Here is a 26,877-nt window from a genome sequence, read left to right as displayed (position 1 = left end):
AGAATGTGAGAGAAGTAAAAAATGCTTAAAAATGGCAACTGACCTTTCACTGTGCGCTGAATTTAAGAGTTAGTATGATAAATTAGTCAATTTAGGAGAAGAGGATGAAGAACATAAATAAAGAAATGAGTGAAAATAATAATAATTTACCAAAAGAAACTGTGGAACCAAAGGGTTTCCTTTTGTTTGATATGGCAATGGTAATTATATCATCATAATCTTTGTCTATATAAACAAACCCCATGTTCTTCTTCTTCACCAACACTTGTAAACATTGCTAATATGGCTTCTTCTTCTTCTTCTTCTTCGAGTAGCATTGTTAGTGTGCTGGTTGGGCTTGGAGTTGTTCTTGCTCATATCCATGGCTGCCTTGGAGTTGACTATAAAGAAGCTTTAACAAAGTCTTTGCTGTATTATGAGGCTCAAAGATCAGGAAAATTGCCCCAAAATCAAAGAGTTCAATGGCGTGGAGATTCTGGCCTCCATGATGGCAAAGATGCAGGCGTAAGTTTTAATACTTGCGCAAAAAGCTCGGTTTTAAGTGTGACATCTCATGTCGGTTGGAGAGAGGAACCAAACATTCTTTATAAGAGTGTGAAAACTTTTCTCTAACAGATGCGATTTAAAACTGAGGCTGACCACGATACGTAATGGGCCAAAGCAGACAATATCTGCTAGCGGTGGGCTTAGACCATTACAAACGGTATCAGAGCCAGTCACCGGGCGGTGTGCCAGTGAGGACGCTAGCCCCCAGAGGAGGTGGATTGTGAGATCCTACATCGGTTGGAGAGGGGAACGAAACATTCCTTATATTGGTGGGTAAACCTCTTCCCAACAGAGACGATTTAAAATCGTGAGCTTGGACTGATACAAATAGTATCAGAGCCAATTATCGGGCAGTGTACCATGTGAGGACGCTGAACCCTTAAAGGAGGTGAATTGTGAGATCCCACATTAGTCGGGGAGGGGAATAAAACATTCTTTATAACGGTGTGAAAACCTCTCCCTAACAGACACGATTTAAAATCGTGAGCTTGGACTGATACAAATAGTATCAGAGCCAATTATCGGGCAGTGTACCATGTGAGGACGCTGAACCCTTAAGGGAGGTGAATTGTGAGATCCCACATTAGTCGGGGAGGGGAATAAAACATTCTTTATAACGGTGTGAAAACCTCTCCCTAACAGACACGATTTAAAATCGTGAGCTTGGACTGATACAAATAGTATCAGAGCCAATTATCGGGCAGTGTACCATGTGAGGACGCTGAACCCTTAAGGGAGGTGAATTGTGAGATCCCACATTAGTCGGGGAGGGGAATAAAACATTCTTTATAACGGTGTGAAAACCTCTCCCTAACAGACACGATTTAAAATCGTGAGCTTGGACTGATATAAATAATATCAGAGCCAATTATCGGGCAGTGAGATCACACATCGATTGGAGAGGGAAACGAAGCATTCGTTATAACGGTGTGAAATCTCTCTCTAACAGACGAGAGGTTGACGATCATATATAATGGACTAAAACTAACAATATCTATTAGAAGTAGACTTACGCCGATAAAGTTTATGTTGAGAGTAAGATTTAAATTTTTTGGTTTGCATGTCGTGATTTCCATTCATGTTTCAATTATATCTTCATAAAGTGACAAAATCTTAAGTGAACAGATAGATTTGGTGGGAGGGTATTATGATGCGGGAGACAACGTGAAGTTCGGGTTCCCAATGGCATTCACATTGACAATGCTATCATGGAGCGTGGTGGAATACAGCCCCCAACTTGGCGCCAAACATGAACTACAAAACGCTCTTACCGCCATTAAATGGGGAACGGATTACTTACTAAAGGCTCATACAGAACCCAACGTGATGTATTGTGAAGTTGGCGATGGCGACTCAGATCATAGCTGTTGGATGAGACCCGAAGACATGACCACGCCCCGCACCTCCTTCCGGATCGACAGCCAACATCCCGGCTCCGACCTCGCTGGAGAGTCTGCCGCCGCTCTCGCCGCCGCCTCCGTTGCTTTCAAGTCTTCGAATCCTGCTTATTCCAACACGCTTCTTCGCCATGCAAAACAGGTTTTTGATACTGTTCGCTTCGAGAATGTCGATTGGAATGTCTTGTTTTCTAAATTTTGTTGTTTTTATTTTGTTCATAGCTCTTTGATTTCGCAAGGAATAATCAAGGGTTATACCAAAATAGTGTTTCTGTAGCAGGCAAGTTCTATTCAAGCTCTGGATTTCAGGTACGTTTTGTTTTTGGTTTGGTCGAGTATGGGGTTTGTTGGATTTTGTTCCTTAATTTAATCGAAAATGTTTGATACAATTAAGGATGAACTGTTGTGGGCTTCTGCTTGGCTTTATCGTGCAACTGGGGATCAAACCTACCTTAACTATTTGGGTGGGTCTGGTAATACCGGTGGGACAAGAACTGCGTTCTCTTGGGACGACAAGTTTGCTGGTGTTCAAATCCTTGCAGCTAAGGTATGTTATAATTTACCCTAAACTATAGCTTAAGATCTGTCTGAGATCGCACGTCGGTTGGAGAGAGGAATGAAGCATTCCTAATAAGAGTGTGAAAATCTCTCCCGAGTAGACTTATTTTAAAATCGTGAGGCTTACGGTGATACGTAACGAGTCAAAGCGAACAATATCTGATAGTGGTGGGTTTGGGCTATTACAAATGATATCAAATCCAGACATCGACCGGTGTACCAGCGAGAACGTTGGGCCTCCAAAGAGAGTGGATCATGAGATCCCACGTTAATTGAATAGGAATGAAGCATTTTTTTTATAAGTGTGTGGAAGAAACCTCTTTCTAGCATACCCGTTTTGAAAATCAAGACCGATGACAATATATAACGAACCAAAGTAAACAATATTTAGAACTATTATAAACATGGATTTGAGTATCTTAAACCAAGATTGGATTTACTCAAAAGCTCATACGTTGGTTTCTTATTTGGTGAGCAGCTAGTTTTGGATGGGAAGGTTCAACCATCAGGGTTGTGGTCAGACTTCAAGAGCCAAGGTGAGCAATTCCTTTGCTCTTGCCTCCAAAAAGGCAACAACAATGTTAAGAAATCCCCTGGTGGACTCCTCTCCTTTGGGGATTGGAACAACCTTCAATTCGTCACCACTGCCACCTTCCTCGCCACCGTCTACTCCGACTACTTAGCTGCCAAACACGCCTCGATCCAGTGCGTCGGCGGCCTCGTTCAACCCTCTGATCTCATCGCCTTCGCTAAATCTCAAGTACCATAGTTCATATTAAAAATTCATGTTATGGTATGATGAAAATAAGTTGAAAGCAAGTTTTTAATATTGGATTGGCTTTTCAGGTGGATTATATTCTGGGTTCAAACCCAAACCAAATGAGCTACATGGTTGGATTTGGTTCAAACTACCCGACCCAAGTTCATCATAGGGGAGCTTCCATTGTTTCGATCAAGACTAACCCTAACCTAGTCAGTTGTCAAGATGGGTTCAACTTATGGTTCAACAGGAACGCACCAAACCCAAATGTTTTAACCGGAGCTGTGGTCGGAGGACCCGATGCTAACGATGGGTATTCAGATCAGAGAAACAATTTTATTATGGGTGAAGCAGCCATTGCAAATAATGCACCATTAGTTGGCGTCTTGGCAAAGTTGGCTTGACTCTAACACCATTAAGTTGGGTTGTGATTCATAATAAGATGATTTTCTTTGTATTTTAGGTGGGAAAATAAGGTTTAGTAGGCTAAAATGGCTTTTAAAAAGATTGGATTTGTCAAAAATGCCCTTGAAAATAACTGAAATGCCCTTTCATTTGACATATATGCCCTCAACAAAATGAATGTAGTAGCTAATATGAATATGACTCAACGGACCTTGAAAATGTTTTCTAAAACCACCCCACCTAAATGAAGGTGAAAATTCTCTATTTATAATCATTTACAAGAGAGAAAATAGAATGGAGAGAAAATAGAATGAAGAGAAAATTACAAATAATATGGAGAGAAAATAGCATGAAAGAATAATAAATGAATACAATATATTTGCCTCTAATAAAAGGGCAAATATGGTGTGCTGTAATGTAAGGCAAATATCTACATATTTGCCTTATAATAAACGGTCAACTATCCTTAACACCCCCCGCAAGCTGAGAAATTTGAAGAGAGGTCGAGAAATACTTTTTGTGAAGATGTCAGCAACTTGGAGATGGGAAGGTACATATTGTGAGCGAAGTTTGCCAGCAATAACAAGTTCTCGAAGGAAATGATAATCTAGTTCAACATGTTTAGCCCGCTTGTGAGAAACGGGATTAGATCTAAAAAAAATAGCACTTTTGTTGTCACATAAGAGTAAGAGTTGCTGTGAAATAGGGATCTTGAGGTCATGCAAAAGATGCGTAACCCAAAGAAGTTTAGTAGCAGTCGTGGCAAGAGCACGATACTCAGATTCACAGCTGGAGCGTGAGACAGTAGGTTGCTTTTTGGCACTCCAAGAAACGAGATTGTTACCAAGATAAATAGAATAGCCGGATGTAGAACGACGAGTATCGGGACAACCAGCCTAGTCAGCATCCGAATAAGCGACTAGCATACTAGGAACAGTGGATGGACGAAAGGTAAGACCAAAGTAGAGTGTTCCATTGACATAGCGAAGAATACGTTTGACAGCAAGAAAGTGATCTACAATAGGGGCATGCAAGAATTGACCGACAGAATTGACAGCATAGGCAATATCTGGACGCGTAATAGTTGAAGGGTGCCAACAAGAGATCTATAGAGAGTAGGATTAGAGAAAGGAGAACCATCAACAATCAGGTGTTGAGAAACAACTATGGGAGTGTGGACTAGTTTGCTATGAGAACGAGTAAGAATATCCTAAACATATTTTAACTGACTAATAAAGAGATCATCAGGAGCGGGTGAAGCTTCAAGACCAAGAAAGTAACTGAGAGAACCCAAATCTTTGGTAGCTAACTCAGAATGAAGCTTGCGAGTAAAGCTGTCAATAAGAGATGAGTTGTTGCCGGTAATAATAATGTCATCAACATAAAGAAGTAAATAGATAAGGTTAGATTGCTGATGAAAGACAAAAAGAAACGTGTCAGCGCGACTGCAAGAAAAACCAAGTGTGAGAAGAAATGAGCTAAAACGCTGAAACCAGGCATGAGGAGCTTGCTTTAAGCCATAGAGGGCTTTTTTTAATAGACAAACATGAGCGGGAAATCGATGATCAATATACCCAGGAGGTTGTTCCATATGAACACGTTCAATAAGAGTTCCATTGAGAAAATCATTCTTGACATCAAGTTGTCGAAAAAGGCCATTTATTTGTGACTGCAATAGAAAGCACAACACGGACAGTGGTAGCTTTGACAACCGGACTGAAAGTGTTAGTGTAGTCAAGACCAGGAACCTGAGTATAACCTTTGGCAATAAGACGAGCCTTGAAACGTTCGACGGATCCATCAGGCAAATATTTAATATGGAACACCCATTTAAAGCCCACGATGTTGGTGTTGGCAGGGCGAGGAGCTAAAGTCTAAGTATCATTTTGTTGTGAAGCTAGAATTTCTTCATCCATGGCAGCAACCCAAGCAGGATTCTTAGCCGCATATTTGAATCCTTTTGGCCTAGTGGATGCAAGAACAGCAGAAATAAGTCCAGATGAGCCCAAAATACCAAGAATTGCTGGATGACGAGTCTTGAATATACCAACTTTGGCTCGTGTGATCATAGGATGAGAGCCCAAAGAAGAGGAATCAATAGTAGGTTCAATAGAGGTCGGATCAGAAGTCGAGGGTGGCAAAGCAGAACTTGCACGAGAAGTATCAACCTGCACAGACTCATCCACAAGGTCAGAACAAATATCACACGGGGATGAACTGGATCGAGAAATGTGCGATGATGAAGTGGTAGGGAGATGAATCAATATGGTAAAGATGTGTTTCCAAGAAATTTGACATATGAGGAGAGGAAAGAGGTTGGGCATGGGAGCCAGGAATAGCAGGATAGTGAGTTTCATCAAATTGAGCATGACGGATGATATATAGCTTAGTGGTGGCGGGATCAAGACAACGGAACCCTTTATGAGCAGGACTATAACCCAAAAAAATACAAGGAATGCTGGGGGAGAAAGCTTGTTAGACATATAATCACGCAAGTAAGGATAAACACGACAACCAAAGGGATGAAAATTATCATAATGCAGAGAGTAGCCATAAATGAGTTCAAAGGGTGACTTACCTCCAAGAAGTGGAGTAGGCAACCGGTTGATAATATTAGCTGCAGTGCCCAAGGCGTCAACCCAAAAACGAGGAGAAAGATGGGAGTGAAAGAGAAGGGACAAGCCAGTCTCAGTCACATGATGATGTTTTCTCTCAACACGACTATTTTGAGAAGGTGTATATGGACAAGAGAGTTGATGGTAGATGCCAGAAGTACGTAAATGAGTTTTGAAAGAAGTTCTAGTAAATTTGGTATCTCTATCGCTTTGAAATACCTTGATACGAGAAGAATATTGATTTTCCACAAAATTTTGAAATCGTAGAAAAATATCAAAGAAATGATATTTAAATTTTAAAGGGTAAAGCCAAGTGAATCGAGAATAATCATCAATAAAAATAACATAGTAAAGAAAACTCGAATTTGATTTGATGGGGGAAGGACCCCAAAGATCACAATGAATAAGATCTAATACATGAGAAGACCTACGTTCATTGTGGGAATAAGACAATCGATGACTTTTCACAAGTTGACAAGTACTGCATAGTGATGGAGAAGGCAATAAAGATGTAAGACAAAGATGACATTTTCTATTTAAAAAAGAAATAACATAATGATTCACATGACCCATGCGAGCATGTCATAAATCATATGAAGCACGTAAAGATTTGTTTCCAATGACTGAAATAAAAGCAGAGTTGTCGCGCTCCAACATATTTAGCCCTCCATCTCTTTTACCGGTTGCCACCACCCTTCCTGTTTGACGATTCTGGATAGTAAGAAGATTATTAGTAAATCTAACGGAGAGAAGAAAATCAGACATTAATTTATTGATTGAAATAAGATTTTTAGTGAGATGAGGAACAACCAAGATATCTAATAAGTGAAAATTTGGAAGAGGAGAAAGAGTATCGGTGTGGGTAATGGGTAAAGATGCACCGTTTCCTACGATCACAGTGTCCTTACCCGTGTAATTTTTAGACTAGTCCAAAATAGATGGGTCGGCGGTCATATGGGTTGAAGCCCCAGTGTCTAGAAATTAATCAGCAACATCGGATCNTGATGGGGGAAGGACCCCAAAGATCACAATGAATAAGATCTAATACATGAGAAGACCTACGTTCATTGTGGGAATAAGACAATCGATGACTTTTCACAAGTTGACAAGTACTGCATAGTGATGGAGAAGGCAATAAAGATGTAAGACAAAGATGACATTTTCTATTTAAAAAAGAAATAACATAATGATTCACATGACCCATGCGAGCATGTCATAAATCATATGAAGCACGTAAAGATTTGTTTCCAATGACTGAAATAAAAGCAGAGTTGTCGCGCTCCAACATATTTAGCCCTCCATCTCTTTTACCGGTTGCCACCACCCTTCCTGTTTGACGATTCTGGATAGTAAGAAGATTATTAGTAAATCTAACGGAGAGAAGAAAATCAGACATTAATTTATTGATTGAAATAAGATTTTTAGTGAGATGAGGAACAACCAAGATATCTAATAAGTGAAAATTTGGAAGAGGAGAAAGAGTATCGGTGTGGGTAATGGGTAAAGATGCACCGTTTCCTACGATCACAGTGTCCTTACCCGTGTAATTTTTAGACTAGTCCAAAATAGATGGGTCGGCGGTCATATGGGTTGAAGCCCCAGTGTCTAGAAATTAATCAGCAACATCGGATCCAGCAAGGTGAGCATGAGTAGAATTAGGTCGAACATACCGTTGGTTGCAGCAGTCAGCATAATGACCCTCTTTGTGGCATATTTGGCAGTGAGGTGGTCGACGACCCTGACTTGAGTGGGTTCGTCTTCGATTGGAAGAGTTGTTTTTGTGGGCAAGGTGAGCACGAGTAGAATTAGGTTGAACATACCCTTGGTTGTAGCGGTCAACCTAATGGCCCTCTTTGTGGCATATTTGGCAATGAGCTGGTCGACAACCCTGACTTGAGTGGGTTCGTCCTCGATTGGAAGAGTTGTTTTGTGGGAATTGATGGTGTTAATATAACACATGCGGAAGCAATTTGGATCTTAGGCACTTTTAGAACATCAATTATTGTAAATGACTAGCATGTTCATAAGTATTAAAACTTAATGAGTTTAAATACTAACCTTTTGTAGTTCAAACTCCTTTTGCCTCACGAACCGATTTCGAACCACCACTAGTGTCTTCTCCACTATTCTCCGGCCTTAGAACGGGATTGTGGAATCCGGTGAGTGACTAAACTTGGGAGGGATTTTGTATACGTGAAAGAGAGTGCTTGTGAGAGGTTTTTCATCAAGATGAAGAATCCCTTCCAAGTATCATGATCACTCTATTTAAAGAGTCAAGTTTGCATGTTCATGCAAACTTGAGATCACCAAATCTTGACACTTAAAATTCCACTCAAATGTTTGGGATTATGTGGCAAGCATGCATGTTTGAGTTAACCAAATTTTGACACTCAAAATTCCACTCAAACTTGTGGGGTTTATTTGGCAAACATGCAAGTTTGGTTAAACCAAATTTTGACACCTCAAAATTCCACTAACATGATTTTTCCATTAGATGAAAGTCAACATTTTGACTTTCTTCATTTTAATTAGATGAAAGTCAACATTTTGACTTTCTTCATTTTAATTCAACAATTAATTTGAATAATGAATTTCAAATTAAAGTAACATTAAATAATTAATTAAACTATTTAATTAATATTTAATATTAATTCAAATGCCAATCCCAGTCAATTCCGACACATAATTGATTAAGATATTTAAATCTTATTTAAATATCTCAGATTCTCTCTTTTCGTTTATTTCGTAAATAAAATAAAATTGCGGTTAAATATATCGTATATATGTAACGCATATTCCCTAATTTGAATTCGAACACTTCGAACTCACTCGTCACACTGTTCTATGGTTTAGTCCGATATGAGCTAGCAGAGGGACCTAATGGACCTATAGATCATGGGCTCCAACGATTCAAGATTAACCGATTAAACTCATTAACCTGGTTAACCAACATTCGTTAACTACTAGGACACTCCACTATAGCCTAGTAGTTGCACTCCCCTCACTATAGATATATTTCTGTCCATCTGATATAACCATGATTAGTAAGTCGATCCTTCACAGGTTGTTCGTAACTAGAGCTGGGTCAATTTACCGTTTTACCCCTGAAGTTACTTCTTGTTCCTTATGTCTCACTGATCCTCTAATAAACAATTGGTTTGTGGTCCAACCAGTAAACCGAATCCCTCTCAGGCCAATGAGAGGGTGGGGCCCCTTGTTCAAGACCTGGAGTCAGTGCTTAAGGGAACTACCTTTCTTCTATCCCTAAAAGTGGGTAGGAGTGAATTCCGTCTTGCACCCCACGTCCCCAGCCATTCACCCAGTCTTACCCCTGAAATGGGAGGCCTGTTGAGTCGGCGAACTAGAGCCACTCTCACCCATGCAAATCTAAGGATAATTCCGAATAAACAGGAGTTCATGGTTAGCTCAGGATTAAAACCGAGTTACCTAGGTTATCGAATGAAAAGAAAATCAGTCTCAACAGTAAACGACTTTATAAAGTGAGAGTGGTTTTCTTCATGGTCCGATCTTATGCAATACTCATTGCATAGGACGCCCCCACTCACATGTCTCCACATGCACAATTTAGTGATCGCATTGTTTATATCATATACAAAAGTGGGCCGCATCCATAGTGTCCCCAGAATAAGGTACTCAGCCTTATCCTTATACTATAGATCATTTTGACTATATACTTGAACTTGATCCACTCTTATGTCTCTACATATAGTTCAAGTAGTCATACTATAGCCAGAGTGTTCTTAGTTTATTGGATTTAGATTAATGATCGTAAAGTTCACTTTATTCAATAACAATTTTTACTGAATAAACAACAATAATAACTTTATTGAAAATAGAATATATCTTTGTTTACAAACTATGAGTTTTAGGACATAAAACCCAACAGGAATAAGAACGACCTCGCTGGTTGCTAGGGAAGAAGGGTGGCTTCCATGGATGCAACCACGATTAGTGACTGTGAATGTTGTAGGAGTGGAGTCAGAGGACTCAAGGGAGCGCTGAAACAACTCAAAACTTTCAGCTTTAGAGATTAAGTCTGCAAAACAGGGGATAGGGGTGAGAGCTATCTGAGCAGTAGAAAAAGCTGAAAAATCAGTGTCGAGTCCACGAAGGAACCAGTGCACTTTATCAATGTCCTCGACAGGTCTGCCAATGGCATGAAGTTTGTCACAAATTGTTTTGAAGGCACGGACATACTCAACAACATGTTTGGTGCCATGTTTCATCAGTTGCAAGTCATCCTTGAGTCTCAGTTTACGAGCTTTTGAATGATGATCGAACGTAGCTTTTAACGCAAGCCAAACATCGCGTGCAGTGAAGAGACCAACGACGACAACAATAAATTCCTCGGTGAGAGAGGAGAGCAGGAGATAAAGAAGTCGTTGATCGGCTGCTCTCCACGCCAAATATTTGGGGTTGGTGTTGAGGAGGTTTCTGGTTTAAAGCGAGGTGGTGGAACCATAGTTCCATCAACATAACCCAGTCTGTCTTGACTCTCAAGGAGGGAGAGAAGTTTACTTTTCGAAAGAAGATAATTTGAGGAAGAAAGTTTGATGGTGATCATATGGATTAGAGTGTTGAAAAGAAGAAAATGATAGGAGGATTCAGAAGTCATAGAGAAGAAATGATCAAAAGAAGAAAATGATTGACTATGCCTTCGAGGAGCCTCGATTTTTTTTTTCTTTTTTTTCTTTTGGACATGACTAATTTAGAGCATGACTCGCTCTAATACCATGTTAGATGAACATGACTCTCCATATATGGTATGATATTGTCCACTTTAAGCATAAGCTCTCATGGCTTTGCTTTGGGCTTCTCCAAAAGAGCTCATACCAATAGAAACAGTATTCCTTGATTATAAACCCATGATCATTCCCTAAATTAGCCGAGGTGGGACTTTCATCCAACGACTATATCTTAAATAAAATATATATTTTTAAAAAAATTAACAATAAATTTAGGTTGGTTCATGTGACATCGGAGTAAAAACAAGTGATACATGAATGTACGAAAACCATATCAAAGGAGAGGTTTCCCAATGATAAGATAACTAAATAAAGACTTAAAAGAATTGAAAGTCACTGTCTATATCAACAATGCATACGGGTTCAATTATAGGAACTCATGGTTAAGCATTTTGGAAGAATTCGGGGTTGGTTGGTTGGATGAGTGATGATGAACAAAGATGAAAAAGGCAACTTCATCTTGTATTTTCCTGCAGAATGGGAGAGAAGTCAGTAAAAAATGCTTAAAAATGGCAACTTACCTTTCACTGTGCGTTGAACATAAGAGTTATTATGATAAATTAGTCAATTTAGGAGAAGAGGATGAAGAACATAAATGAAGATATGAGTGAAAGTAATAATAATTTACCAAAAGAAAGTGTAGAACCAAAGGGTTTCCTTTTGCTTGATATGGCAATGGTAATTATATCATCATAATCTTTGTCTATATAAACCAACCCTATGTTCTTCTTCTTCACCAACATTTGTAAAGATTGCTAATATGGCTTCTTCTTCTTCTTGTTGTTCGAGTAGCATTGTTGGTGTGCTGGTTGGGCTTGGAGTTGTTCTTGCTCATATCCATGGCTGCCTTGGAGTTGACTATAAAGAAGCTTTAACAAAGTCTTTGCTGTATTATGAGGCTCAAAGATCAGGAAAATTGCCCCAAAATCAAAGAGTTCAATGGCGTGGAGATTCTGGCCTCCATGATGGCAAAGATGCAGGCGTAAGTTTTAATACTTACGTAAAAAGCTGGGTCTTACGTGTGACATTCCACGTTGGTTGGAGAGAGGAACCGAACATTCTTTATAAGGGTGTGGAAACCTCTTTCCCAACAGACGGAATTTAAAACTGTGAGGCTGACGGCGATACATAATGGGTCAAAACAGACAATATCTGCTAGTGGTGGGCTTGGACCATTACAAATGGTATCAGAGCTAGTCAACACGGTCAGTGTGTGAGGGTGTTGCACTCCCATGGGGTGGATTGTGAGATCCCATATCAATTGGAGAGGANGATTATAAACCCATGATCATTCCCTAAATTAGCCGAGGTGGGCCTTTCATCCAACGACTATATCTTAAATAAAATATATATTTTTAAAAAAATTAACAATAAATTTAGGTTGGTTCATGTGACATCGGAGTAAAAACAAGTGATACATGAATGTACGAAAACCATATCAAAGGAGAGGTTTCCCAATGATAAGATAACTAAATAAAGACTTAAAAGAATTGAAAGTCACTGTCTATATCAACAATGCATACGGGTTCAATTATAGGAACTCATGGTTAAGCATTTTGGAAGAATTCGGGGTTGGTTGGTTGGATGAGTGATGATGAACAAAGATGAAAAAGGCAACTTCATCTTGTATTTTCCTGCAGAATGGGAGAGAAGTCAGTAAAAAATGCTTAAAAATGGCAACTTACCTTTCACTGTGCGTTGAACATAAGAGTTATTATGATAAATTAGTCAATTTAGGAGAAGAGGATGAAGAACATAAATGAAGATATGAGTGAAAGTAATAATAATTTACCAAAAGAAAGTGTAGAACCAAAGGGTTTCCTTTTGCTTGATATGGCAATGGTAATTATATCATCATAATCTTTGTCTATATAAACCAACCCTATGTTCTTCTTCTTCACCAACATTTGTAAAGATTGCTAATATGGCTTCTTCTTCTTCTTGTTGTTCGAGTAGCATTGTTGGTGTGCTGGTTGGGCTTGGAGTTGTTCTTGCTCATATCCATGGCTGCCTTGGAGTTGACTATAAAGAAGCTTTAACAAAGTCTTTGCTGTATTATGAGGCTCAAAGATCAGGAAAATTGCCCCAAAATCAAAGAGTTCAATGGCGTGGAGATTCTGGCCTCCATGATGGCAAAGATGCAGGCGTAAGTTTTAATACTTACGTAAAAAGCTGGGTCTTACGTGTGACATTCCACGTTGGTTGGAGAGAGGAACCGAACATTCTTTATAAGGGTGTGGAAACCTCTTTCCCAACAGACGGAATTTAAAACTGTGAGGCTGACGGCGATACATAATGGGTCAAAACAGACAATATCTGCTAGTGGTGGGCTTGGACCATTACAAATGGTATCAGAGCTAGTCAACACGGTCAGTGTGTGAGGGTGTTGCACTCCCATGGGGTGGATTGTGAGATCCCATATCAATTGGAGAGGAGAATGAAACATTCCTTATAAGAATGTGGAAACCTCTCCCTAACAGACACGATTTAAAATTGTGAAGCTGACTGCNGATAAATTAGTCAATTTAGGAGAAGAGGATGAAGAACATAAATGAAGATATGAGTGAAAGTAATAATAATTTACCAAAAGAAAGTGTAGAACCAAAGGGTTTCCTTTTGCTTGATATGGCAATGGTAATTATATCATCATAATCTTTGTCTATATAAACCAACCCTATGTTCTTCTTCTTCACCAACATTTGTAAAGATTGCTAATATGGCTTCTTCTTCTTCTTGTTGTTCGAGTAGCATTGTTGGTGTGCTGGTTGGGCTTGGAGTTGTTCTTGCTCATATCCATGGCTGCCTTGGAGTTGACTATAAAGAAGCTTTAACAAAGTCTTTGCTGTATTATGAGGCTCAAAGATCAGGAAAATTGCCCCAAAATCAAAGAGTTCAATGGCGTGGAGATTCTGGCCTCCATGATGGCAAAGATGCAGGCGTAAGTTTTAATACTTACGTAAAAAGCTGGGTCTTACGTGTGACATTCCACGTTGGTTGGAGAGAGGAACCGAACATTCTTTATAAGGGTGTGGAAACCTCTTTCCCAACAGACGGAATTTAAAACTGTGAGGCTGACGGCGATACATAATGGGTCAAAACAGACAATATCTGCTAGTGGTGGGCTTGGACCATTACAAATGGTATCAGAGCTAGTCAACACGGTCAGTGTGTGAGGGTGTTGCACTCCCATGGGGTGGATTGTGAGATCCCATATCAATTGGAGAGGAGAATGAAACATTCCTTATAAGAATGTGGAAACCTCTCCCTAACAGACACGATTTAAAATTGTGAAGCTGACTGCGATACGTAACAAGCCAAAGCGGACAATATCTGCTAGCGGTGGGCTTGGACAGTTACAAATGGTATCAGAGCTAGTCACCGAGCGGTGTACCAGCGAGGATGCTGGACCTCAAGGGAGTGGATTATGAGATCCCACATCATATGGAGAGGGGAACGAAACATTCCTTACAAATATGTGGAAACCTCTTCCTAACAGACGAAATTTAAACCGTGAGGCTGACGACCATACGTAATAGGCCAAAACAGACAATATCTGCTAGCGGTGGGCTTGGACTGTTACAAATAGTATCAAAGTCAGTCACCGAGCAGTATGCTAGCGAGGATGCTGGACCCCAAGGGGGTGGCTTGTGAGATCCGACAGCGGTGGGGGAGGGGAATGAAACATTCCTTGTAAGTGTGTGGAAACCTCTCCCTAATAGATGAGATTTAAAACCGTGAGACCGACGTCGGTACGTAATGGGCCAAAACAAACAATATCTACTAGCGGTGGGCTTGGACTGTTACAAATGGTATCAGAGTCAGTCACCGAGCGGTGTGCCAGCGAGGATGCTGAACCCCAAGGGGGTGACTTGTGAGATCCCACATCGGTCGGGGAGGAGAATGAAGCATTCCTTATAACGGTGTGAAAACCTCTCCCTAACAGACATGATTTAAAATCGTGAGCTTAGACTGATACAAATAGTATCAGAGCCAATTATCGGGCAATGTGCTATGCGAGGACGCTGGACCCCCAAGCGAGGTGGATTGTGAGATCCCACGTTGATTGTAGAGGGGAACGAAGCATTCATTACAACGGTGTGAAACCTCTCTCTAACAGGCAAGAGTGAGTTAAAATTGTGAGGTTGACGACTATATATAACGGACTAAAACTGACAATATCTATTAGAACTAGACTTAAGTTTAGTTCATTATATTGTTCCCAGTAAGATTTAATTCTTTTCGTTCGTCATTTCCATTCATATTTCAATTATATCTTCATAAACTGACAAAATCTTAAGTGAACAGATAGATTTGGTGGGAGGGTATTATGATGCGGGAGACAACGTGAAGTTCGGGTTCCCAATGGCATTCACATTGACAATGCTATCATGGAGCGTGGTGGAATACAAGGCCCAACTTGGCGCCAAACATGAACTACAAAACGCTCTTACCGCCATTAAATGGGGAACGGATTACTTACTAAAGGCTCATACAGAACCCAACGTGATGTATTGTGAAGTTGGCGATGGCGACTCAGATCATAGCTGTTGGATGAGACCCGAAGACATGACCACGCCCCGCACCTCCTTCCGGATCGACAGCCAACATCCCGGCTCCGACCTCGCTGGAGAGTCTGCCGCCGCTCTCGCCGCCGCCTCCGTTGCTTTCAAGTCTTCGAATCCTGCTTATTCCAACACGCTTCTTCGCCATGCAAAACAGGTTTTTGATACTGTTCGCTTCGAGAATGTCGATTGGAATGTCTTGTTTTCTAAATTTTGTTGTTTTTATTTTGTTCATAGCTCTTTGATTTCGCAAGGAATAATCAAGGGTTATACCAAAATAGTGTTTCTGTAGCAGGCAAGTTCTATTCAAGCTCTGGATTTCAGGTACGTTTTGTTTTTGGTTTGGTCGAGTATGGGGTTTGTTGGATTTTGTTCCTTAATTTAATCGAAAATGTTTGATACAATTAAGGATGAACTGTTGTGGGCTTCTGCTTGGCTTTATCGTGCAACTGGGGATCAAACCTACCTTAACTATTTGGGTGGGTCTGGTAATACCGGTGGGACAAGAACTATGTTCTCTTGGGACGACAAGTTTGCTGGTGTTCAAATCCTTGCAGCCAAGGTATGTTATAATTTACCCTAAACTATAGCTTAAGATCTGTGTGAGATTTACACGTCATTTGGAGAGTAGAACGAAACATTTCTTATAAGAGTGTGGAAACTTCTACCTAATAGACAGTGTTTTAAAATCGTGAGGCTTACGGTGATATGTAACGAGCCAAAGCGAATAATATCAGCCAACGGTGGGTTTGAGCTGTTACAAATGGTATTAGATTCAGACACCGAGCGGTGTGCCAGTAAGGACGTTGACCCTCCAAAGAGAGTGGATCATGAGATCCCACATTGGTTGGAGAGGGAATGAAACATTATTTACAAAGGTATGTAAATCTCTCTCTAGAAGACGCGTTTTAAAAACTGTGAGGCTGACGACAGTACGTAACAGGCCAAAGTGGATAATGTTAGTGGTGGGCTTGGGTACAAAGAGTATCATATCCCGACACTAGGCAGTGTGTCAGCGAGAACACTAGGCCCCCTAAAGAGGGTGGATTGTGAGATCCCACGTCAGTTGAAGAGGGGCTGCATCCTTATAAGGGTGTGGAAACCTCTCTATAGCAGACAAGCTTTTAAAACTATGAGACTAACGACGATACGTAACAGGTCAAAGCAGACAATATCTGCTAGCTGTAGACTTGGACTGTTACAAATGGTATCAGATCTAGACACCAAGCGGTCTACCAGGACACTGGCCCTCAAGGAGGGTGGATTGTGAGATCCCACGTCGATTGTAGAGGGAACGAAACATTTCTTATAAGGGTATGGAAACCTCTCTCTAGCAGAGGCTGACGACAATACGTAATGAGATAAAGCGAACAACTTGGACGGTTTGATTGAGTACGTTGAATTAAGTTTGGAATTACTCAAAGCTCATACATTAATTTTTGATTTGGTGGGCAGCTTGTTTTGGATGGGAAGGTTCAGGCATCAGGGTTGTGGTCAGATTTCAAGAGCCAAGGTGAGCAATTCCTTTGCTCTTGCCTCCAAAAAGGCAACAACAATGTTAAGAAATCCCCTGGTGGACTCCTCTCCTTTGGGGATTGGAACAACCTTCAATACGTCACCACCGCCACCTTCCTCGCCACCGTCTACTCCGACTACTTGGCTGCCAAACACGCCTCGATCCAGTGCGTCGGCGGCCTCGTTCAACCCTCTGATCTCATCGCCTTCGCTAAATCTCAGGTACCATAGTTCATATCAAAATTCATGTCGTGGTATGATTAAAATAAGTTGAAAGCGAGTTTTTAATATTGGATTGGCTTTTCAGGTGGATTATATTCTGGGTTCAAACCCGAACCGAATGAGTTACATGGTTGGATTCGGTTCAAAATACCCGACCCAAGTGCATCATAGAGGAGCTTCCATTGATTCGATGAAGACTAACCCTAGCCCAGTCAGTTGTCAAGATGGGTTCAACTTATGGTTCTACAGGAACGCACCAAACCCAAATGTTTTAACCGGAGCTGTGGTCGGAGGACCCGATGCTAACGATGGGTATTCAGATCAGAGAAGCAATTATAATATGGCTGAAGCAGCCATTGCAAATACGGCGCCATTAGTTGGCGTCTTGGCAAAGTTGGCTTGACTCTAACACCATTAGGTTCGGTTGTGATTCCTAATAAGATGATTTTTCTTTATATTTTAGTTGGGAAAATAAAGGTTTAATGGGGTTAAAATGGTCTTTTCAAAGATTAGATCTGTCAAAATTGCCCTCGAATATAAATGAAATGCCCTTTCATTTGACATATATGCCCTCATTGATTCGACAAGATGATCATTGCGAGAGAAATGAATGTAGTAGCTATATTAGACTCCACTGATCTTATACACACGTACTCGATCATCGATTTAAATTCCTCATCCCATATATCGATGAACTCTAAAAAATTTCTTAAAGTAATAAATTTTAATCGGTAAGGGCTCATCCTTTGATTTGCATGAGTGAGAATAACTTTTGTAGCCGATTCAACAAGTCTATCATTTTCACGACTTGACCAAATAGGGAGTTGAGAATACAATTTCATGAGTAGTTGATCTCGAGACTGAACAATGGAATTTCACCCTCTGATCGGATCCACTCCGCACTTGGCTACCCAGCATTTACCGTGAGCACAATAACTAGTACACCAGAGGTGCGTCCTTCCTAGTCCTCTCGTACTAGGGAAAGGTCCTCTCAACGCTCTAACGCTCACATCAGATACAGACCGACCTATCTCATGACATTCTAAATCCAGCTCACATATCGCTTTAATAGACGAATAACCCAACCCTTAGAACATGAGCCGGACCTTGTGACTTTACCGTAAACCCTAAACCCTAAATTTTCTACCTTTCCTCTGTGGGTGATAGAGAAGAGAAAGAGAGAGATAAAAATGGAAACTTATCTTGCATTGTGTCGAGATTTTGGGAGCTATTATGATAAAGTTGATTAATTTGGCAAGTCAACGAAGATATGGGTAAAAAACAGAACATAAATAAATAAAATAAGTAAAAAACAAAAATTATGATCTCGATAAAAGACAGTATCTACAATGATCATTAATTTTTTCAAAAATCAAGACATAATAATAGAAATTTAGCCAAAAATCTTCGTGGAATCAATTTGGATTATTTTCTTTATAATGCGAATGCAAATTATATCTCTCCCTATATAAACAGACCCTACGTTCTTGTTCTTCATCAACATTCCTAAAGATTACCGATATGGCTTCTTCTTCGAGTAGCATTGTTGGTGTGTTGGTTGGGCTTGGAGTTGTTCTTGCTCATATCCATGGCTGCCTTGGAGCTGATTATAAAGCAGCTTTAACAAGTTCTTTGTTGTTTTATGAAGCTCAAAGATCAGGCAAATTGCCCAGTGATCAAAGAATTAAATGGCGTGGAGATTCCGGCCTGCAAGATGGCAAGGCTTCAGGCATAGATCTTGTCGGAGGGTATTACGATGCCGGCGACCACGTCAAATTTGGGTTCCCAATGGCATTCACTTTGACAATGTTAGCATGGAGCGTGGTGGAATACAGCCCCCAACTTGGCGCCAAACATGAGCTACAAAACGCTCTTACCGCTATTAAATGGGGAACGGATTACTTACTCAAGGCTCATCCAGAACCCAATGTGCTATACGTTCAAGTTGGCGATGGCGACTCCGATCATGGCTGTTGGATGAGACCTGAAGAAATGACCACGCCGCGTCCTGCCTACAAGATCGACGCTCAGCATCCCGGCTCCGACGTCGCTGCTGAGTCAGCCGCCGCTCTGGCCGCCGCTTCCATTGCTTTCAAAGCTTCGGATGGTCGATATTCCTCCAAGCTTCTTGGCCATGCAAAACAGGTCTTTGATAATTTTCTAATTATTTTTCGAGAAATTTACAACAATTTTTTGATCTTATTTATTTTGTTTGTAGCTCTTTGAATTTGCGAGGAATCATCAAGGGCTTTATCAAAATAGTGTTCCTGGAGTGGGACAGTTCTATTCCAGCTCCGGATTTCAGGTATGTCTTGGTTTTTGTTGTCTCTATTTTAGTTGAATGATTGGAGTGATGAGTATTGAATGGAATGTTTGATGAAATTAAGGATGAATTGTTGTGGGCTGCTGTCTGGCTTTATCGTGCAACTGGGGATCGAGCGTACCTTGATTATTTGGGTGGGTCGGGTAATGCCGGTGGGGCAAGAACTATGTTCTCTTGGGACGACAAGTTTGCTGGTGTTCAAATCCTTGCGGCTAAGGTATGTTCTAATTTACCCTAAACTATAGCTTAAGATCTTCGGGAGATCTCATATTGGTTGGAGAGGGGAACGAAACATTCTTTATAAGGGTGTGGAAACCCGTGTTTTAAAATCGTGAGGCTTACGTTGATACAGGCCAAAGCGAATAATATCTGCTAGTGGTGGGTTTGGATTGTTACAAATGGTATTAGATCCAGACACCGACACCGAGCGGTGTGCCAGCGAGGACGCTGGCCTCCAAGGAGGGTGGATAGTGAGATCCCACTTTATTTGGAGAGGGACCGAACAACCTTTATAAGAGTGTGAAAATCTCTCTCTAGCCAACATGTTTTAAAAATTGTGAGGTTAATGACTATATGTAATGGGCCAAAGCAAATCATGTCTGCTAGTGGTAGGCTTGGGCTATAAACGGTTGGGTTGGGTTGGAATTAATCAAAGCTCATACGTTAGTTTTTGGTTTGGTGGGCAGCTCGTTTTGGATGGGAAGGTTCAGGGATCAGGTGTGTGGTCAGATTTCAAGAGCCAAGGTGAGCAATTCCTTTGCTCTTGCCTCCAAAAGGGCAACAACAATTTTAGGAAAACCCCTGGTGGACTCCTCTATTTCGCCGATTGGAACAACCTTCAATACGTCACCACCGCCACCTTCCTCGCCACCGTCTACTCCGATTACTTGGCTGCCAAACACGCCCCGATGCAATGCGTCGGCGGTCTCGTCCAGCCGCCTGATCTCATCTCCTTCGCTAAATCTCAGGTACCACAGTTCATATCCATCTTATGTATGGATGACATTTTCTTACATGCAAGAATTTATTCATCTTCCATAAAGGAGTCGAGTGAAACCAAAGTTTCACGTTCGATTTTGAATTAGAGATGTTCAAAATGATGCGGGTTCGATTCCCAAAGCGAGTTTTTAATGTTGGGTTGGTTTTTCAGGTGGATTATATTCTAGGTTCAAACCCGAACGGAATGAGCTACTTGGTCGGACTCGGTTCAAAATACCCGAGCCAAGTTCATCATAGAGGAGCTTCCATTGTTTCAATCAAGACTAACCCAACCCCAGTCGAATGTAAAGCGGGATTTGACTTATGGTTCCACAAGAACGCTCCGAACCCGAATGTTTTAACCGGAGCAGTGGTCGGAGGACCCGACATTAATGATCAGTATAGTGATACGAGGACCAATTACAATATGGCTGAAACAGGAACTGCAAACGGGGCGCCATTTGTTGGCGTCTTGGCACGGTTGGCTTGACTCAACCCTACACTAGGTTGTATTTCCTAATAAGATGATTTTCATCGTGCTTTAGGGTGAAAAATGAGGGTTTTATGGGGCTAAAATGGCCTTTTCAAATATTGTATTTGACAAAAATACCCTCGAATATAATAATAATGAAATGCCCTTTCATTTCGTAACTCAATTGACCTAATATATGTACTTTCGATCCAGAGATCATCCGTTCAAATTTCTCGTAAAGTAATAAGTTTCATCAACATAGATAAAAATTGTGACATCCGAGTAAATGAGAAGTACATGAATGAACCGAACCACATTCGAATAAAAGTGTATTAAAGATAAGAACATTAAGAAATATTTAAAAAAATTGAAAGTTAATATTTGTCTCAATCATAAAAACTTTATAAAAAAAATTTCCAAAACGTGGATGGTTTGTGGTGCTTGACTTAATTTTAATCAATTTAGTTGACTTGACTAATAGAGTAAGAAAATTCAATTTCACACAATTAAATTAATTAAAATAATGTTTGATGGGTTGACTTTAGGTAATAAAAAATACTTTTTAATTTAATAAATAATTAATTATTAATTTGTCGGTAGCTTTAATTTTTTGATAAAATTATAACTAAATCTATTTTCATTTTTGTTTCTTTGAGAATATACTTTTTCATATAAAAGTAAATTCACTTTTTATTACACCTTTATTTGAAAACCTTCCAATATTAAATATGAAAAAAAAGTTACAAACTTATTTAGATTTAATCATTTTAAACGCAAATTAAAAGTAATTCAAAACTTATAAATAAAATAATAAATAAATATCGATCGATCGCTCTTATTATAGTATAAGTCGTAGTCATCATGTCACCGCAATATTAGACTAAACTTTTAAATATTATATAAATGAATTCAAATGGTTAAGAAAAAAATATCAAATAAAAAATAATAATTGAAAAGTAAAGGGATTACATGATAGCTCTAATTATATATTTGTCATAGCCTCCATTTAACAATAATATAACAAATAAAAATAATTGCACAAACTACCCTCAACAATGTAGTTTGTTACGATTATACCCTTGAATTTTTTATATGATTATGTAACGATTCATGTTTGGGATTTGAAATTTGGATTCAACATCTAATGGTCCCGCTATTTCCTTGCGATATTGTTACTTATTTCTCGTTTCTTAAGAGTGAATACTTCTTAGTTATCTTATCTTCAGGATTGTTCTCGTTCGAATGTGGTCTCGATTTATTCATGTATCCCTCATTTACTTAGGTATCATAAATTAGTCCAGACAATTTGTTAAATTTTGCAATTAGCCCCTTTTATTTGTTTAAATTTTTTATATATCCATGTTCGTGAGGTATAAATATGTATGATTTTTTTTTTTTTTTTTTATTGAAGTGACATCCAATGAAAGTTAAATTGAGAAAGAAATTTGACCTGGTTAACTCGAAGGTTTTGTCTCACAAACCCGAAATCGAACCGATTCAGTTTTGGTTCAGAAAAATGAACCCAACCCTACCCAAAATGCTAATCCAACCCAACCCTTATAGTTCGGGTTGGGTTGGTCCGAGTTGTCGGGTTGCATGTGCATCCCTATTTGACCAAATGATTTTAAATTGAAATTTTTAATTAAATAAAATTTAAATAAACAACCATGTCACCCCTCTTTGTCTAGTTAGCCAAATTATTATTTTAATGTATTTTCTAGGCTGACAATTTTTTTTTTTTTTTTTTTTTTTTTTNGAAAAAAAAAAAAAAAAAAAAAAAAAAAAAAAAAAAAAAAAAAAAAAAAAAAAAAAAAAAAAAAAAAAAAAAAAAAAAAAAAGGTCACGGTTAGTGGATACCGGTTGCTTTGGTCAGTTACGAATCGTGGTTAGCCTCACAGTTTTAAAACGCGATTGCTATGAAGAAGTTTCCACACCCTTACAAGGAATGTTTCGTTCCTCTCTCCAACCAATGTCAGATCTCACAATTCATCTCTTTGTGAGTCCAGCATTCTTCCTTGCACACTGTCGAGTGTCTAGCTCTGATACCATTTGTAATAGCCCAAACCCACTACTAGCAGATTTTGTCCGCTTTGATTCGTTACGTATCGCTGTTAGCCTCATGGTTTTAAAACATGTATACTAAGGAGAAGTTTTCATACTCTTACCAGAAATGATTCGTTCTCCTCTCCAATCAATATGAGATCTCACAGGGTTGTAGAATATGAATTAGCTTGGGTTATTGTTACAAAAATGGAGCTCGATTCTCCTATTTTAAGATTAAAAAAAAAGGCTTCTCAAATAAAAGTATGACTTCTCGTGTGGATAAAAAAAAAATATATTTTTGAGTTCGTTAACGATTTACCACAGTAAAAAACAGTTTGGGATTATCATAATTAAAAAGTTATTAATAGAGGGATTATGTCTAATCAACCACCTAAATGAGAGAGAGAGATTAATATGTAAATTTGGTTTGAATTTCCATTGGTCAAGTGGATCAATTTTATAAGAAAAAGTCAACTCTCTTTTAGACATAGTGGGCAATCAATTGTCACCAATTTCTCGCTGCCCCAACCAATCTTCTATTTATTATTATTTTTCTCTTTTCAAAACTTTAATATCGTCATGGAGCTCTGTCTTTTTATCCTTCCCATCTAATCTAATAAATACATTATGGCTCGATTTGATCAGGAATGTCTACGGGACAGTGTAGGATGTCTCATTTGTCTAACGAAAAAAAAAAAAAAAAAACGTTGTCCACTCCCTCCCTCGTTCCCCGTCTAAACTGAAAAATTTCCATCTTGTTCGAGGCAAGTACTCGTGAGTCCCGACCCACAGGTTAAATGGACATCTCTAGGGTTTCTCTCGTCCCCAACTCATTTGTCTAACCAAATGTCAAATGGTTATTAAGGATGTTTTTCGAGGTAGTTTGGTTGGAGAGAAAAGCTCGAGAACCAAATCAATAATTTAATTTTTTTTTAAATTTATTTTGGATTAGGTAGAAGTAGAATCTTGTTTCTTCTTGTTTTTACTTGAATCATTCAAGAAATTTTATTTTTTTATTATTATTATTTTCCATATTTTAAAATTCAAACAGCTTTAAATTAATTTTTTTTTTTTCCGAAAAGGAACAAAAGTTGTCTTCTTTGACTTTGACTTTTTTTGCCCTTTAAACATTCAACTCTCTTGTAAGACCCACGAGCTTAATGTTGCTATCAATCTACCCAACGACCTCTCTTTCCATCTCCACCGTTTTAAATGGAGGATATCCGCCAAAACCGTCTTCCTCCGTCGCAGCCACTGCCACCGCCACCGGCCGTGGAAGATATTCCTCCATACTTCCGGTGCCCTATTTCCATGGAGGTTATGCATGATCCTGTCACGATTTCCACCGGTGTTTCCTTTGAAAGAGCCAATATTGAGAAGTGGTTCTTCACTTACAACAAGAAAACTTGCCCTGCGACCATGCAAATCATTGTCAACTTTGATATCACTCCAAATTATACACTCAAAAGGCTCATACTCTCTTGGAAAATGAATGAATCTTGCTCCTCCGCCTCCTCCTCGTCGCCCGGACCGCCATCGATGGAGTACGATGATGTTGTGGCTCTCTTGAAAAACATCGAGTTGTCGCCGTTCAAAGCGAGTTCTTTGAAGAAACTACGGCTACTCATGGCCATCGACGATGTAGCGGCGGTCGGAGCGAAACCCATCTTTGTTCAAGCAAATGGGTTTGAAGTTCTTGTTGGATTAGTCACCCAAGTCGCCATTTGTGAAAGCTCCAATTTCGCTAATTTTGAAGCCTGCGAGGAGGCTTTAGGGGTATTGTTAATCTATCGATCGAACGTGGTTAATAAATATAAAAATTTCGGTCGATGAAATACGTTACGATATATTCAATCTTTTATTTATATTCTTAACAGGTATTATCTCAATTTCCATTTTCCAAAACCGAGAAGCTATTTGAGTTACTATCGAGACCAGAAGCGATCAAGTCAATGGCGATCGTTTTACAAAGAGGAAGCATAGAAGGACGATTTTATGCCATGGAATTACTCCAACAAATATCCAAAAAGGGTTATGATTATAACTCTTTAACGAAACATCATGCCATTGACCTGTTCAAGTCAATATTGGAGCTCGCGTCGGATGAGATAATCAAGAAAGCAAGTACTGTTAAGATGACAGACTCGTCCATAGCTACACAGTGGTATGACATTGTTCAAGCACGAAATTACTTTAGTTGGACGTTTCTAACTAAATCTTTTATTTTTTTTCTAGTCGATACGGAACGTTATTCTCATCTGCCCTCGAACTTTTGATAGAAATCATGGAATCCTCTAAGAAATGTCGTCTTCTGTTGATTGAAGCTGGTGCTGTTTGCATCATGATCGACCTTCTTCCTGACTCGAACCGATCAAAGTGCGAGAAAATATTACACGTACTCAAACTTCTAAGCGATTGTGCGGAGGGACGGTTAGCCATGGCGGAGCATATCATGGGAATAGCGACGGTGACGAAGAAAATGAGTACATCAAATACAGCTACAAAAATTGGGGTGAAAATCTTATGGTTGATATGCAATTATCATCCTAGTGAGAGGGTTTTAGAGGAGATGATGGGTTGTGGCACAGTGAAGAAGCTGGTAGGGATCTTGAATGGCGATGGAAGATCTTCTTCAACCAAGGAGAAGGCCATGAAGATCATGAAGCTTCATGGGAGTTTTTGGAGGAGATTTCCTTGTTTTCCTTATGAATTTAGGGATTATTTTAAGTTGATAAATTAATAGAATTTATGTTCGATTGGGTTCTCGGGATTTTCGTTAGGTTAAACTATATGTCCCTGAACCTCCACGATCGTATCTACTCGATTTTTGAACTTTAGGTTAACAGGGTCTCTAAAGTTTAAAAATATCGAGCAGGTCCTTTACCTTCACGGTCATATCTATTAGGGTTTTGAACTTCTAAAAATGTCAAGTTAAGACCGTAAACTTTCAAATTTACATTAACAGAGTCTCGAAAATTTAAAATTTTCTAGTCAGTCCTTCATCTTCAAGGTTGTGTTTACTAAATTTTTGAACATTCAAATTGATGTGGAATATGGTCTTTAAACAACTTGTATTAATTTTTTTTATGTGTAACAGCCGAAACCCACAGTGAGACTACCGACAATACGTAATGGGCTAAAGTAGACAATATCTACTAGTGGTGGGGTTAGACTGTTACAAATGGTATCAGAGCCAGACATCGGCCAGTGTGCCAACGAGGACGCTGGCTCCTAAGGAGGTGGATTGTGAGATCTCACATCAATTGGAGAAGGGAACGAAACATTTCTTATAAGGGTGGAAAACAACAATACGTAACGAGCTGAAGTAGACAATATCTACTAGTGGTAGACTTGGACTGTTACGAGGAAATAAACATAGATAAAATATTGTTATTTAATATATATATATATATATACTCTAGAGTTCTTGGCCAATCAAAAGTCTTCCCATTGTTCTTGAAAAGATGAATGTTTTATTTATTTATTATTTATTTTCTTTATCCTTCTTGAGATCTTCATGGGCACACAGTTTGAGTTCTTTGTCTCCTCCCACATGGAAGCTTTTGTTTTCCCTCCTCTCTCTTGCAGCCCTACTTTAATGTTGGATACTTGAGGGACCATTTAGGTTAACAAGGCTAATCTTATTAATTCACATGGGAATCCACGTGCCTCACGTTACTTGAGTCGAGTACCCATCGTTCATATTACAACACTT

The 26,877-nt window shown here is 39.4% G+C and overlaps 4 protein-coding genes across 4 annotated transcripts; all 4 read left to right on the top strand.

Moving 5' to 3' along the window:
* The first annotated feature begins 282 nt into the window (after positions 1–282).
* Positions 283–3,665, top strand: LOC111806967 (endoglucanase 14-like). The gene is made up of 6 exons (XM_023692522.1): positions 283–504; positions 1,672–2,085; positions 2,166–2,252; positions 2,338–2,490; positions 2,980–3,261; positions 3,348–3,665. Exons 1-6 carry the CDS (start codon positions 283–285, stop codon positions 3,663–3,665), a joined length of 1,476 nt encoding a protein of 491 aa, XP_023548290.1.
* An 8,142-nt stretch (positions 3,666–11,807) lies between these two features.
* Positions 11,808–18,311, top strand: LOC111806964 (endoglucanase 13-like). Its single transcript, XM_023692521.1, has 7 exons — positions 11,808–12,029; positions 15,353–15,766; positions 15,847–15,933; positions 16,019–16,171; positions 17,065–17,346; positions 17,432–17,728; positions 18,195–18,311. The coding sequence occupies exons 1-7, from the start codon at positions 11,808–11,810 to the stop codon at positions 18,309–18,311; spliced, it is 1,572 nt and encodes a 523-aa protein (XP_023548289.1).
* A 556-nt stretch (positions 18,312–18,867) lies between these two features.
* LOC111807515 (endoglucanase 14-like) lies at positions 18,868–21,137 on the top strand. Its single transcript, XM_023693262.1, has 5 exons — positions 18,868–19,491; positions 19,565–19,651; positions 19,734–19,886; positions 20,356–20,637; positions 20,820–21,137. The coding sequence occupies exons 1-5, from the start codon at positions 18,868–18,870 to the stop codon at positions 21,135–21,137; spliced, it is 1,464 nt and encodes a 487-aa protein (XP_023549030.1).
* Positions 21,138–24,374: 3,237 nt separating this feature from the next.
* On the top strand, positions 24,375–25,902 carry LOC111807685 (E3 ubiquitin-protein ligase PUB23-like). The gene is made up of 3 exons (XM_023693510.1): positions 24,375–24,938; positions 25,040–25,326; positions 25,398–25,902. The coding sequence occupies exons 1-3, from the start codon at positions 24,375–24,377 to the stop codon at positions 25,900–25,902; spliced, it is 1,356 nt and encodes a 451-aa protein (XP_023549278.1).
* The last annotated feature ends 975 nt before the right edge of the window (positions 25,903–26,877 follow it).

Source organism: Cucurbita pepo, chromosome LG12 (assembly GCF_002806865.2).
Source record: "Cucurbita pepo subsp. pepo cultivar mu-cu-16 chromosome LG12, ASM280686v2, whole genome shotgun sequence".
In the NCBI taxonomy this organism is placed as follows: domain Eukaryota; kingdom Viridiplantae; phylum Streptophyta; class Magnoliopsida; order Cucurbitales; family Cucurbitaceae; genus Cucurbita; species Cucurbita pepo.
This window is presented reverse-complemented; position numbering and strand designations above follow the sequence as displayed.

Excerpts from the sequence above, each read along its gene's own strand:
- LOC111807685 (XM_023693510.1), top strand. The coding sequence starts at position 24,375 with ATGGAGGATATCCGCCAAAACCGTCTTCCTCCGTCGCAGCCACTGCCA. Across the intron at positions 24,939-25,039 it reads CCTGCGAGGAGGCTTTAGGG|GTATTATCTCAATTTCCATT; the intron begins GTATTGTTAATC and ends TATTCTTAACAG. Across the intron at positions 25,327-25,397 it reads TCGTCCATAGCTACACAGTG|TCGATACGGAACGTTATTCT; the intron begins GTATGACATTGT and ends TTTTTTTTCTAG.
- LOC111806964 (XM_023692521.1), top strand. The coding sequence starts at position 11,808 with ATGGCTTCTTCTTCTTCTTGTTGTTCGAGTAGCATTGTTGGTGTGCTG. Across the intron at positions 12,030-15,352 it reads ATGATGGCAAAGATGCAGGC|ATAGATTTGGTGGGAGGGTA; the intron begins GTAAGTTTTAAT and ends TTAAGTGAACAG. Across the intron at positions 17,729-18,194 it reads ATACGGCGCCATTAGTTGGC|TTGATCTCGAGACTGAACAA; the intron begins GTCTTGGCAAAG and ends TTTCATGAGTAG.
- LOC111807515 (XM_023693262.1), top strand. The coding sequence starts at position 18,868 with ATGGCTTCTTCTTCGAGTAGCATTGTTGGTGTGTTGGTTGGGCTTGGA. Across the intron at positions 19,652-19,733 it reads ATTCCAGCTCCGGATTTCAG|GATGAATTGTTGTGGGCTGC; the intron begins GTATGTCTTGGT and ends GATGAAATTAAG. Across the intron at positions 20,638-20,819 it reads TCTCCTTCGCTAAATCTCAG|GTGGATTATATTCTAGGTTC; the intron begins GTACCACAGTTC and ends TTGGTTTTTCAG.
- LOC111806967 (XM_023692522.1), top strand. The coding sequence starts at position 283 with ATGGCTTCTTCTTCTTCTTCTTCTTCGAGTAGCATTGTTAGTGTGCTG. Across the intron at positions 2,253-2,337 it reads ATTCAAGCTCTGGATTTCAG|GATGAACTGTTGTGGGCTTC; the intron begins GTACGTTTTGTT and ends GATACAATTAAG. Across the intron at positions 2,491-2,979 it reads TTCAAATCCTTGCAGCTAAG|CTAGTTTTGGATGGGAAGGT; the intron begins GTATGTTATAAT and ends TTTGGTGAGCAG.